Source organism: Bubalus bubalis, chromosome 19 (assembly GCF_019923935.1).
Source record: "Bubalus bubalis isolate 160015118507 breed Murrah chromosome 19, NDDB_SH_1, whole genome shotgun sequence".
Classification (NCBI taxonomy): domain Eukaryota; kingdom Metazoa; phylum Chordata; class Mammalia; order Artiodactyla; family Bovidae; genus Bubalus; species Bubalus bubalis.
This window is the reverse complement of record NC_059175.1, coordinates 23,465,300-23,478,479: the sequence shown is the minus strand read 5'-3', so window position 1 is coordinate 23,478,479 and position 13,180 is coordinate 23,465,300. Positions and strand designations below refer to the sequence as shown.

General features: G+C 38.0%; 1 protein-coding gene across 2 annotated transcripts in view; it reads right to left on the bottom strand.

Annotated features, from left to right (window-relative positions):
- The window catches only part of PLPP1 (phospholipid phosphatase 1), a 106,077-nt gene that overhangs the window by 66,919 nt on the left and 25,978 nt on the right, over nt 1–13,180 (bottom strand). Inside the window, exon 2 of one of the 2 annotated variants that reach the window (XM_006074157.4) lies at nt 903–1,057. The exons of the other annotated variant lie outside the window; for it this stretch is intronic. Coding sequence (XP_006074219.1) covers nt 903–1,057 — 155 coding nt within the window. The remainder of the gene's footprint in view (nt 1–902; nt 1,058–13,180) is intronic. 2 annotated transcript variants of the gene reach the window in all.

Here is a 13,180-nt window from a genome sequence, read left to right as displayed (position 1 = left end):
GGTGGGGGGAGCCAGTCTGTCCTACTGTGGAAAAACAAGGCTTCAGAGTCTGCTAAGACAATAAAAAAATTTAAGTCAACTACCTGGGGAAGGCAAGTGACAAGAGACAGTGATCAAAAGAGAAGTATGGCATGATCTCTGCTGGATGGTTCAAGACACTCAAGGAGGTAAACCTTTACTTTGCTTCTTCTCATCTAATTCCAGCTCACATAGAGAGACATACGGTAAAGTGCAGAAATCAGAGACAAGGATAAAGAAAGTAAGCACAATACCTCAAGTGCCAATCTTAAGCTAGTCTGTGAAATTTAACCTAGAAGCAAAGTTTCCAGTTGCCTAACATAATGAAACCCAATATTAACTTACAAACTGATGACCTTTCTAAAATACAGTACAACTTTAAAAAGTGATATAGTTTTGATATATTCTGAGGACTTGCTTTTGCACATGTATTAACATTCTTTCTGATGAGCTGTTTTCTCAAATTTAACAAATAAATCTCTTTTTTTATGGGCTCAATTTCCATTTAATATGATAAAACAAACTTAATCTTAGTTTCAGCTCTGCCATAAAATAGCTTACTGGGCTTGAGCAAGTATCTGGGTTTAAGTTTCTTTACTTGTATACTGAAAAGGGTTGATTCAAATGACTTAAATGAATTCTTCATTCTAAAATAATCATTCTATAATTCCTTATGATGGCATCGAGTTGTTTGGGGCAATATCTCTCTTTAACTGGAGAAATACTGCCCTGGACTGAAGCAGTGGGTATATTCTTCAAGCAATCACTCACCACATCAACACCGGCGAAGACAATACTATGGATTTACCCCCACCCCAACTCTATCACTTCATACAGTCTCCAGCACAACAAACCCATCACTACCTACTTATTAATTTACTTACAGAGGAAATGGGTAAACCAAGTCCCACTGTGCTGAGGACAGTGGTTGTGATGGTACCGTCATGGTACGGATACTGGATGCTGTTGTCTTTACAGAAAAAGCCTCTCTGAAATGGATCTATTTGGCCCAAATTTAGAACAGCCATAGGCATGGAAGCTGTTAGGGAAGGGAAAAAAAGATACACGTGGTTAAATTCAATTCACTTCATTAGGAAGTAAAGTCTACTGAATGGGATGCAAATTTGAACTATATTTTGCCATTTCCGAAAAAGGATCACTATTCCATTATATCGAAGACTCAGGAAGGAGGCAACCATGCAGCATTAGCTTGTCCATATCAGCCTCACCTTTATCAAGTTTAAATTCTCTTATTTGCGTTGACCTCTGATTTTAGGGACAGTCAATAAAAGAAACCCCCAGGGAAGACAGAAAAGATACAAAATTTTGTTTCATATTAAAATTTAAATTAACAGCATTAGAAAAAATAGAAACTGTAAGGACAGAAACAAGCCTTTTATTTTCCAAAAACAAATTAAAGATGGTTTTTATTAGCCCTGGCCAGACTCCAAAATCACTTTAACAAGCTATATAGGAATAATGTTCATTTGAAAATTTTCACCCAAATAAAATGAAAGACCAAAGAGAAGTTAAATAAAGTTAGTAGCTTCTTAGCATGTTTAAATTTATCACACTTTTAGGCTTTGTTTTATACAATTTAAACATTTAAGCATCTATTTACTATATCCTTGACACAAGGCTATGCCATAATAGAGGAAACAATAGTGTGAAACAGGCAATCAGTTCAAGAACCTAAATTGTACATGTGGAAACAGAATGCATACTCAAGAAATAGTTTTGAAACTAATAACACTAAGACAGATTTTTGAGGGATGATTAAATTGTTTTATATCTTGATTGTGATGGTAATTCCACAACTCTAAACATCTGTCAACACTCATAGAACTATACCCAAAAAAGTAAATTTTACTGTATGTAAATTTTAAAAGGAATACCATAAAAAAAATTAATTTTGATATTTGGCAAAACTAATACAGTTATGTAAAGTTTAAAAATAAAATAAAATTTAAAAAAAAAACTAAAAAAAAAAAAATTAATTTCTAAAGTGGTATAAAAGGCCCTATAGGAATTCAGAGGTCAACGTGAACTGGAGTAGTCAGAAAAGACTATTAAAGAACAGGCAACTAAGTTGAACTTAAAACCGCACATAAATCACAGGCAACAGGAAGGGACTCAGGAAAGCACTTAGTAGTAGAGGGATGCAAGGGCAGCATGACATCACACCAACAAGAGCACAGAGAACCAGAGAGAAGTTCTCAAGGTACATAACATTTTATAACAAATGTGTACTGCGTGCTCACACATGCCAGGCGCTAGGCTCTAAAGATTAACTTGATTAATCTTAAAGATAATTTCACTTCCCCCTTTTTCACATAAAATTATTATGAGGTTTTAAGAAATGGGGGAACTTGCTGGAACTAGTAAGTATCAGAACCAAGATTACAGCACAGGCTGTCTGTTCCTAGAGTCAGTATATATATAGTGCCTCCCATGGAGGCCAGTGATGGGCTAAATTAACAGAATTCTGACAAGGAAGATGACTTAAGTGAAGGGGAACTATCCTTTGAAAAAGTTTGTTCAATATAAAATATATGCTGTGTTCATAATAAAATCTCAATGCTAATGAAACAAAATCTTCGTTTATGCAGATTACTCATAATTCTGCAACTGTGTGGTTTTTCATGGGAGGAAGACAGGTTGAGATTTGGGGGTTTAAAAAAAGAATCATGTTTTTAAAATACTGGCCTAAAAAAGGATTTGTCCTGTAGGAAATAAAATATCACTGTCCTCTTTTGTACAGGGTTAGTAACAGGGTAAAATAAGAGGTTTTAAAAATTAACTTAAAAAATTAGAAAAGGGAGCATTAATACAGCTTTGAAATAATCTACTAATTAAATGATAAGCAGTGTGCTGACAGTGAAAATAGAAAAAGATGCATGGAAGGGTATTTTGAATATCGAAATGACTTGACTTGAGGACTCATCACAATTGTTGAGGCAGACCTGAAGATGATACTTCAGGCTTCAGAAGTAAGGAGAATGACGGCCCCATTGACAAAAATGTGAAGTTGGGATGGGGAGCTGGTTTATGATGAAAGAAAATTAGTTGAGTACTGAAAATATTGCCTTTGAGGTGACAAAGGCACCTTCTTAAATGCTCAGCCTCATCTAGCCCTTAAGGCTCTGATCAACTGAACCATTTGTTGTTGACGGAACATACTATGTTTTCAAAACTTTAGGTACCTACGTATATGTTCAACCTTCTGGTGGGGATATCTGTCCTCTAGTTTCAAGTCCAAGCCAGGCACTCCCTACTTATCGGTCCCATGGCACCCTGGACACACATACATTACATAGCAGTTTAAATTACTTTTTGCATTCTGTCAACAACTTGAGGGCAAAGACTATATCACTCTTGTATCCCCTGACCAGGCATACAGATGGATTTTAATAAAAATTTACTGAATGGCTACAGGAACATAATGCAGGATGAAGATCAGAAGTAGAGAGAGATTTGCAAATTGTTAGCAAACTGTTGGTAACTTAAGCCAGGAGAATGAAACAGCTCTCAGAAAGCCTAAAGTCAAGACCAACAAAGATTAAAAAAAAAAAAAAAAATCAGGTAGGGACTAATATTCATAGTGAAATCATGAAAAGAGACTGCAGGAGAGAGAGGAAGAAAAGATGATTACACACTCTAGATGGCAGGGGCTGTTGTCTGTCTCGTTCAGCAGAATATATTGGCCATTCTTTAAGCACAAGAATGAAAAGAGAAGTCAGACAATGTTGTTATACAAAAGCCAATGAAAGTAGCTTAGAGTATCAAGTCTATATCTATGTAAATGTAGGATTTTTAAGCTAAGACATCGAGGATGAGAACTGAGTCAAGACAATGAGGTCTGAGGAAGAAGATTGTCATATTTAACTCTGTGAGAGTATCTTATACCACCTCCATTAACACAACAATATCTTTATGAAGAAAATTCAATAATGAGTTTCAATATTGAGTTGGCATTGTCTAAGTACGAATCTCTTTCTTCAAGTTTAAACATATCACAATGATTTCCTCTACTGCTCATATGATTTATATACATAAACACACATATGCATGCATACTCCAATGGACTAAAGTGCTTCTGCCCCCTGCCAAATTCTTATGTAGAAGTTCTAACCTCGAATTTTGCTATAATTGGAGATAGGACTTTTAGGAGGTAATTTAGTTAAATGAGGTTATAATGGTAGGGTCCTAATCCAATAAGATTGGTGGCCTTATAAAAAAAGGAAGAGAGAGATCTCTTTCCACATGCACACATCTAAAGAAAGGCCGTATGAGGATACAAAAAAGTGGCCGTCTGCAAGCCAGGAAGAGAGAGCCCTGACCATGCTTGCACCCTGATCTCAGGATCCCAGCCTTTAGAACTCTGAGAAGAAAGTTTTCTGTTGTTAAGCCACTGAGTGTATCGTGTTTTGTTATGGCAGCCCAAGCAGACTAAGACACACACATATACACAGGATAGCCATCCCCCTAGAGTACTCAACTCTAAAAAGCAATGAAATATTTCTATCTATATAGAAATTAATTTCAATGGTAATTTTTTAGGGTAGTAATAGAGTTCTGTATCAAAGTTAGTGTTATAAGAAGATTCTTTTCAAAATAAACTCGTTCAGAGGACATATACTCCTTCCTTAATATATAAAGGCTATAGAAACATTTTTTGACCCTAATCATAACTCTAGAATATTTTTTTCTTAATTAAAATTCTCTTAAGAGAAGTCACTTTTAAAATCTCAATCCTGCTAATAAACACATTTGTTAGCCACTGTATGTCTGCTGTTAGTGCATCTCTTCTAAGCTATACTGAGGAAGACAAATAAATGAATACCTACATTCTCCTGCAATTAAGTAATAACTGAAATAGCTCCCATTTTATATACAGTACCTATTTTCTTAAAGACATGTTGTTACAAAAAAATCCAATGGAATAAATCTAAAATGCATTTTAAAGAGAATTATAGTTAATTTCTAGTATGTTGAAGCAAATGTAAAGAAAAACAAGTTTTAAGTTAACTTTTTTAAAAGAATGAAATATAAATCTAGATGTTATTAAAGTAACTATACTGACTTCAGTACCCACTACCTTCACCCATTTTCTCAGTTTCAGACATCTAAATAAATTATGCTATACCACAGGCACATTCAAATGTCCATCCTCTTGAAGATCTCACTTTATTCACTCAGACATTTCAATTCCTGTTACATGACAGTCATGGTGCCAGGAAAGGAAAAAAAAAAAAAAAAGACTAAAAAAGGCAAGGAGGAACTTCCCTGATGGTTCAGAGATTAAGACTACACTTGAGGCGTGGGTTTGATCCCTGGCTGGGGAACTAATAAGGGCCCACATGCCATGTGCAGGGAAGAAAACCTTCTTTTTAATCCAGTTAAAAAAAAAGAAAACATAAAAATTAAAAAAGAGAAGGAATGAAAAAGACCTCACCGAAAAATTTTTAGTAAGAGAGAGAGAAGTGCTACTGGAAAATAACACAGCTGTAACTGCAAACAGAACTAAAGCTTAGATGACTGTGACAATGCAGCAGTCAAGATCCCAGCAGTAAACTGAGGAACTTAAGAAGAGCTTAATAAGGGACTATATACAAGGTATGGAGGGTGTGGGTAAAGATAAGCGATCATATTAACACAACCTCCTGAAGGGGCAACCACTCATAGGCCTAAAAGGTTCAGAAAGCTATGACCTCTGGGAGGGCCAACATGACAGGATTTGGCAAGAGAATGCCAGGAGAAAAAACACACCCCTCTCTTCTTCCAGTGCTTCCCACGCATCAAACCCATCTAGAAGCCAGAGGGCAAAGTGAGTCTCCAAGTACTGAGGACAAGGTAGACAATGATGAGAGCAGATCCACACAAGGAAAAAGAAGCTATCTAGAACTGAAAGGCAGATGATAAGACCAGTCAGGGTCTTAAGCATGGAATACAGAGTAAAAGTAGATAACTCAGGAGAGGTTTTAATAAAAGGACTATTCACAGAATCTATATTGAGACTATGTATTAAGAAGTTTGGACTTTATTCTGTGGGTGACAGGAAACACCCAGCCCAATCTGTGCCTTAATGGGGGAAAAGACTCATAAAAATTGTATAAAGGAAAAAGAAGTGTGGATTTAGAATAGAAGGAAAGTCCACAGGCAAGAAATACAGTGTATATAACATGTTGAGGGCTGAAATAAACAAATAACAGTGGGAACAGAAGAACAGACAGTTCTAAAAATGTTTAGGAGATTTTTTCCTACAGAACTATATGGACTGTGTCTCTGTGTATACATGGATGTGTATTCTGTATACATGGATATGAGTCTCTGTCTCTTAAATACATATACACACGCCCCTATCTTCAGCCTTTGGACTCTCTACAGAATACAGTTTTCAGTTTTCCTTTACCCTGAGTAGATTACTATCTCATAGCCTTCCCTCCACAATCCCGCTTATAGTAAGCGCTTCAAGGAATGTACACTGAATGAATAAACAAGCAAGCAAAAGCCTCTGAGGCACATAATAATAATTCTGTATAATTATAAACTCAGGTCTTGAAAAGTTTTAAGTTATTTTTCTCTCCACAAGACCCAAGTTAAAACAAACAAACCAAGAAAAGAACAAAAAGCAAAGAAACAAAATTGGATAACAATCGTAAGTCCAAGAACATGCTAGGGAAGCACTTCTAATTCTATAGTCTAACAATTATTTCTCAAACTTGTTTTCCACTGGGAACACAAAGTGCTAGCAAAGATAAAACAGACTGATATACCCATGTTAACTATATAAGGAATTTATGATTCAGGAACTCCTGGAATCTTGGAGGCAATTTCTGTATAGTCAAGTGTTATCTCCAAGCAAAGCTTCAGACATGGCTACTGCAGAAGCATTTCTATCAACAGCACCCCTTACTCTTTTCTCAATGAAAAAAGGAGTTGGGGCCCCAGTTCAATCCCCTTTACTGATCTACCCAAAACTGATGTCTATAAATTCCCTGCAGGAAAGCAGAAGGATCAGATTTCCAAATGAAACCACGAGTAAAAACCAATAATACTTCAAAATAGGACTTTACAAAAAATTAACAATCAGCTCTACATCCATCTTTTCCTAATCTCTTCTCTAGAACCTCTAGAAACTATCAGACCTGAAATTTCATCACAAAGCACACAGTAACATATGCTACTCCATAACAGAAGTGCTCAGTTCCCAACCTCAGCACCCATTCTGTACACCTTCACAGTTAGCAAAGGACTTCATTCCAAGACTCCCATGCAAAATGTTGTCACATACTGTACAACTTTACAGTGAATACTACAGGATAAATCATAATGTAGTCTCTTAACCACCAGTAAATCTTTGCTCTTACAGAAGCACCTAAAATAATTGGGGCAGCCTAGCTTACAAGACTCTTAAATAGCAACCCTGCTAGTCTTGTAGTAATTTATAAACCTGAATGGAAACTAACATGTATTGAGCACATATCATAGATCACTATCATGCTAAAGCAGCTGCACATACACTACAATTGTATATTATCTTTACACAAAGCATAGTTATACTTCAGATGTCCTACTATACAATCTGGAAAAATTTTTAAACCCAATCAGTAGCATGAGTATGAATCATATACACAGAAATATATGTGTATGTACATACACTGTTTAGTAGGCAAAATCTCTAAAAACATTGTATTTAGTGTAATTTCATTTATATAAAACAAATTACTTGCATTTATGTTAAAATATACATTGGAAAGCCTAGAAGAATATACAACCAACTTTTCAGTAGTTATCTCCAGATGGTATTAATACAAATTAGGTAGAAATCTCATTTCCTACTATATGTGCTTCCCTATTTGAATATTTCATAATAAAACAAAAGATCATGATCATTGATTTTGAACTTTAAAAAATGCTTAATCCACAACCTTTTTCATTGTGCTTCCTAAAATTTCTATACATGCAACTTAACTGAAAAAGTCCTATCTATGGTATAGAGATTGTTTGAAACCGGGGCAAAGAAAAAAGCCTATTTTTCTAGTCTGTTAAACACAAAAAATAAAGTAACAGTAACAGAAATTATCCTTTGGCTTTTATGCCTGATTGACAGGTTCTCAGAAAAGTAGCCCTACTGTGAAATTAGTACTTCTGGGGGTTTTCCTATCTTGCAACTTTTGAGAGCTATGACAATTTACCACATGTGAAGTAGGTAAATCATAATAGCTGTAAGTTTAATATCGCCTAAAAAGTGTACAAAACAAATTTCCAAAGTCTGTGACATCAGAAGTTTGTTTTTGAGAGTGAAAAAGTTGGCTTAAAGTTCAACATTCAGAAAATGAATATCATGGCATCCAGTCCCATCACTTCATGGGAAATAGATGGGGAAACAGTGGAAACAGTGTCAGACTTTATTTTTCTGGGCTCCAAAAATCACTGCAGATGGTGATTGCAGCCATGAAATTAAAAGACGCTTACTCCTTGGAAGGAAAGTTATGACCAACCTAGATAGCATATTCAAAAGCAGAGACATCACTTTGCCAACAAAGGTCCGTCTAGTCAAGGCTCTGGTTTTTCCTGCGGTCATGTATGGATGTGAGAGTTGGACTGTGAAGAAGGCTGAGCGCCTAAGAATTGATGCTTTTGAACTGTGGTGTTGGAGAAGACTCTTGAGAGTCCCTTGGACTGCAAGGAGATCCAACCAGTCCATTCTGAAGGAGATCAGCCCTGGGATTTCTTTGGAAGGAATGATGCTGAAGCTGAAACTCCAGTACTTTGGCCACCTCATGCAGAGTTGACTCATTGGAAAAGACTCTGATGCTGGGAGGGATTGGGGACAGGAGAAGAAGGGGACGACAGAGGATGAGATGGCTGGATGGCATCACTGACTCGATGAATGTGAGTCTGAGTGAACTCCGGGAGTTGGTGATGGACAGGGAGGCCTGGCGTGCTGTGATTCATGGGGTCGCAAAGAGTCGGACACGACTGAGCAACTGAACTGAACTGAAACATTCTTATCTTATAGGCAGCAGAAATAATCTAGAGGGTCATCAGTTTAGGAGAGGCATTCAAATACAACCCATAAGAAATATACTTTCGTCACCACTTCTTGAAAAATTGGTTTCCCTGGTGGCTCAGACAGTAAAGCGTCTGCCTGCAATGCAGGAGACCGGGTTTCCCTGAGTCAGGAAGATCCCCTGGAGAAGGAAATGGCAACCCACTCCAGTACCCTTGCCTGGAGAATCCCATGGACAGAGGAGCCTGGTAGGCTACAGTCCATGGGGTCGCAAAGAGTTGGACACGACTGAGCGACTTCACTTGCTTGAAAAATTGTATAAAATAACAGCACTCAGATCATTCTAAAAGGGTGGAACTATCAAGGTCAGTTTTCATTCCAATCCCAAAGAAAGGCAATGCCAAAGAATGCTCAAACTACAGCACAAATGCACTCATCTCACACGCTAGTAAAGTAATGCTCAAAATTCTCCAAGCCAGGCTTCAGCAATATGAGAACGTGAACTTCCTGATGTTCAAGCTGGTTTTAGAGAAGGCAGGTGAACTTCCTGATGTTCAAGCTGGTTTTAGAGAAGGCAGAGGAACCAAAGATCAAATTGCCAACATCCGCTGGATCATGGAAAAAGAGAGTTCCAGAAAAACATCTATTTCTGCTTTATTGACTATGCCAAAGCCTTTGACTGTGTGGATCACAATAAACTGTGGAAAATTCTGAAAGAGATGGGAATACCAGACCACCTGACCTGCCTCTTGAGAAACCTACATGCAGGTCAGGAAGCAACTGTTAGAACTGGACGTGAAACAACAGACTGGGTCCAAATAGGAAAAGGAGTACGTCAGGGCTGTATATTGTCACCCTGTTTATTTAACTTATATGCAGAGTACATCATGAGAAACGCTGGACTGGAAGAAACACAAGCTGGAATCAAGATTGCCGGGAGAAATATCAATAACCTCAGATATGCAGATGACACCACCCTTATGGCAGAAAGTGAAGAGGAACTCAAAAGCCTCTTGATGAAAGTGAAAGTGGAGAGTGAAAAAGTTGGCTTAAAGCTCAACATTCAGAAAACAAAGATCATGGTATCCAGTCCCATCACTTCATGGGAAATAGATGGGGAAACAGTGGAAACAGTGTCAGTCTTTATTTTTCTGGCCTCCAAAAATCACTGCAGATGGTGATTGCAGCCATGAAATTAAAAGACGCTTACTCCTTGGAAGGAAAGTTATGACCAACCTAGATAGCATATTCAAAAGCAGAGACATCACTTTGCCAACAAAGGTCCGTCTAGTCAAGGCTCTGGTTTTTCCTGCGGTCATGTATGGATGTGAGAGTTGGACTGTGAAGAAGGCTGAGTGTCAAAGAATTGATGCTTTTGAACTGTGGTGTTGGAGAAGACTCTTGAGAGTCCCTTGGACTGCAAGGAGATCCAGTCAGTCCATTCTGAAGGAGATCAGCCCTGGGATTTCTTTGGAAGGAATGATGCTAAAGCTGAAACTCCAGTACTTTGGCCACCTCATGGGAAGAGTTGACTCATTGGAAAAGACTCTGATGCTGGGAGGGATTGGGGGCAAGAGGAGAAGGGGACAACAGAGAATGAGATGGCTGGATGGCATCACTGACTCGATGGACGTGAGTCTGAGTGAACTCCGGGAGTTGGTGATGGACAGGGAGGCCTGGCGTGCTGTGATTCATGGGGTTGCAAAGAGTTGGACAGGACTGAGCGACTGATCTGATCTGATCTTTTAAATTATGAAATATGCAAAGGAATATTACTTTAGTGGGTCTTTCAAGTTTTATATTTTTAGAAAAGCTCAAAATTGATTAACTTTTAATAAAAACCATTAGTCTGATGGAGGAGAGAAGAAACAATTTCATTTAGGGTAAAGTTCAACACAATTTTCTGTGGTGACGAAAACCCAATATAATGTACTGTCCAATACAGTTGCTCCTACTCACGCATGGCTAATAAGCACTTGCTCTGTGGCTGGTGAGAATGAAGGACTGATTTTTAATTTTATTTTAATGACCAACCTAGACAGCATATTAAAAAGCAGAGACATTACTTTGCCAGCAAAGGTCCATCTAGGCAAGGCTATGGTTTTTCCAGTGGTCATGTATGGATGTGAGAGTTGGACTATAAAGAAAGCTGAGCACTGAAAAATTGATGCTTTTGAACTGTGGTGTTGGAGAAGACTCTTGAGAGTCCCTTGGACAGCAAGGAGATTCAACCAGTCCATCCTAAAGGAAATCAGTCTTGAGAGTTCATTGGAAGGACTGATGTTGAAGTTGAAACTCCAATACTTTGGCCACCTGATGCGAAGAACTGACTCATCTGAAAAGACCCTGAAGCTGGCAAAGATTGAAGGTGGGAGGAGAAGGGGACAACAGAGGATGAGATGGTTGATGGCATCTCCGACTCAATGGACAAGAATTTGAGTAAACTCTGGGAGTTGGTGATAGACAGGCCTGGCGTGCTGCAGTCTGTGGGGTCACAAAGAGTCGGACACAACTGAGTGACTGAACTGAACTGAACTTCATCCTAAACAGCTACATATAATTAGAGGCTTTCATAATGGATAATGCAGATTTAGGGGGTTAAAGATAAACTGATGTTGAGAGCCAACAAATACATAGACTTAATACACAGCAAACCTAATTTTGATTCCCTAACTTAAAAGCAAACAATTATGAAGTACTTGAGTAAACACAGATTTAACTGTGAGCTAATGGTCAGAATAAAATTCCCCCACAAGAATACTCTTGGCTTGCTTCCTTTAAAGAACCTATCCCTGTTGCATTCCTCAAATTTTAGAACCCTGAATTGGTTTCTCTCTCCAGGCAACTAGCCTTCTTAAATGGGGAAGAAAGAGGGCCAGTCAAGTAATGTGGGGGTACTCTCCTACCTCCTTCACCAACCTCCAATCTTCCCACTTTTCTGTCCTGGAGTAAGAAGGTCCTTAATCTCTAAGCCAGCAGAGTGCCTTCTTGTCTCTGGATGCCCAAAGTCTGCCTTTATAGCACTCCACCTTCACGGCAGCTACCAACTGTGGCATCACCAATTCAATGGACATGAGTTTGAGCAAACTCCGGAAGATAGTGAAGGGCAGGGAAGCCTGGTGTGCTGCGGTCCATGGAGTCACAAAGAGTCGGACTCAACTGAGCGACTGAACAACAACAGCCAACTGCTTATTACTTCCAGAATTATTCCTACCCTTAGTGGAGGCCATGAACACTCAGCTTAGCTGTATAAAAATACTACTACTCAAAGACATTTAAGTTTTGGTAATTCATTCCAAGCCGTACAATATTTGTGCTTATAAAATACCATATAGTTTTAAATTTCACTTCACTAAAAGCTAAATTCCGTTCTTAGTACACCGCCTGACCATCTACTTCTAGCCTAAGGAATTATCAGGAACACTCACTATCTCTCAAGAGGGTAATAATCACTACTGTTAGAACAGGAAAAAACAGAATTCTTTCCCGGTAGGTTTCTCAATTTATCCCACATAGTGAGGTCTCTAAAGTAGCAACTCTTTAACTTCTTGGGGTTCCCAAACTCCTTTAAGTTTTTAATGAAAACACAAGAACTTCTGCCATATAGTTTTACAACCTGTACACTGACATACCAAAAAAGGTCATCTATGGACACTTCTATTATAGGTATAAGAAACATAATAAAAATAATTAATACTGTAAAGGCCACAGACCTAAGTGATCAGTAGAATATGACCTCAGAAAAGCTAGAATTAATCCAACCTGATATTACTATATCTTCCCTTAATTTTCTTTCCTCTTCTCCTCCTTCCAATTTTACCCTCTTCCCATCACCCGTCTTTGCTCTTAACAGTTCATTTCCTTATTTGGCTATATTATAGAACTAAAGTCATTTATGGCAGAAAGTGAAGAGGAACTAAAAAGCGTCTTGATGAAAGTGAAAGAAGAGAGTGAAAAAGTTGGCTTAAAGCTCAACATTCAGAAAACAAAGATCATGGCATCCGGTCCCATCACTTCATGGCAAATAGATGGAGAAACAGTGGAAACAGTGTCAGACTTTATTTTTTGGGCTCCAAAATCACTGCAGATGGTGACTGCAGCCATGAAATAAAAAGAAGCTTACTCCTTGGAAGGAAAGTTATGACC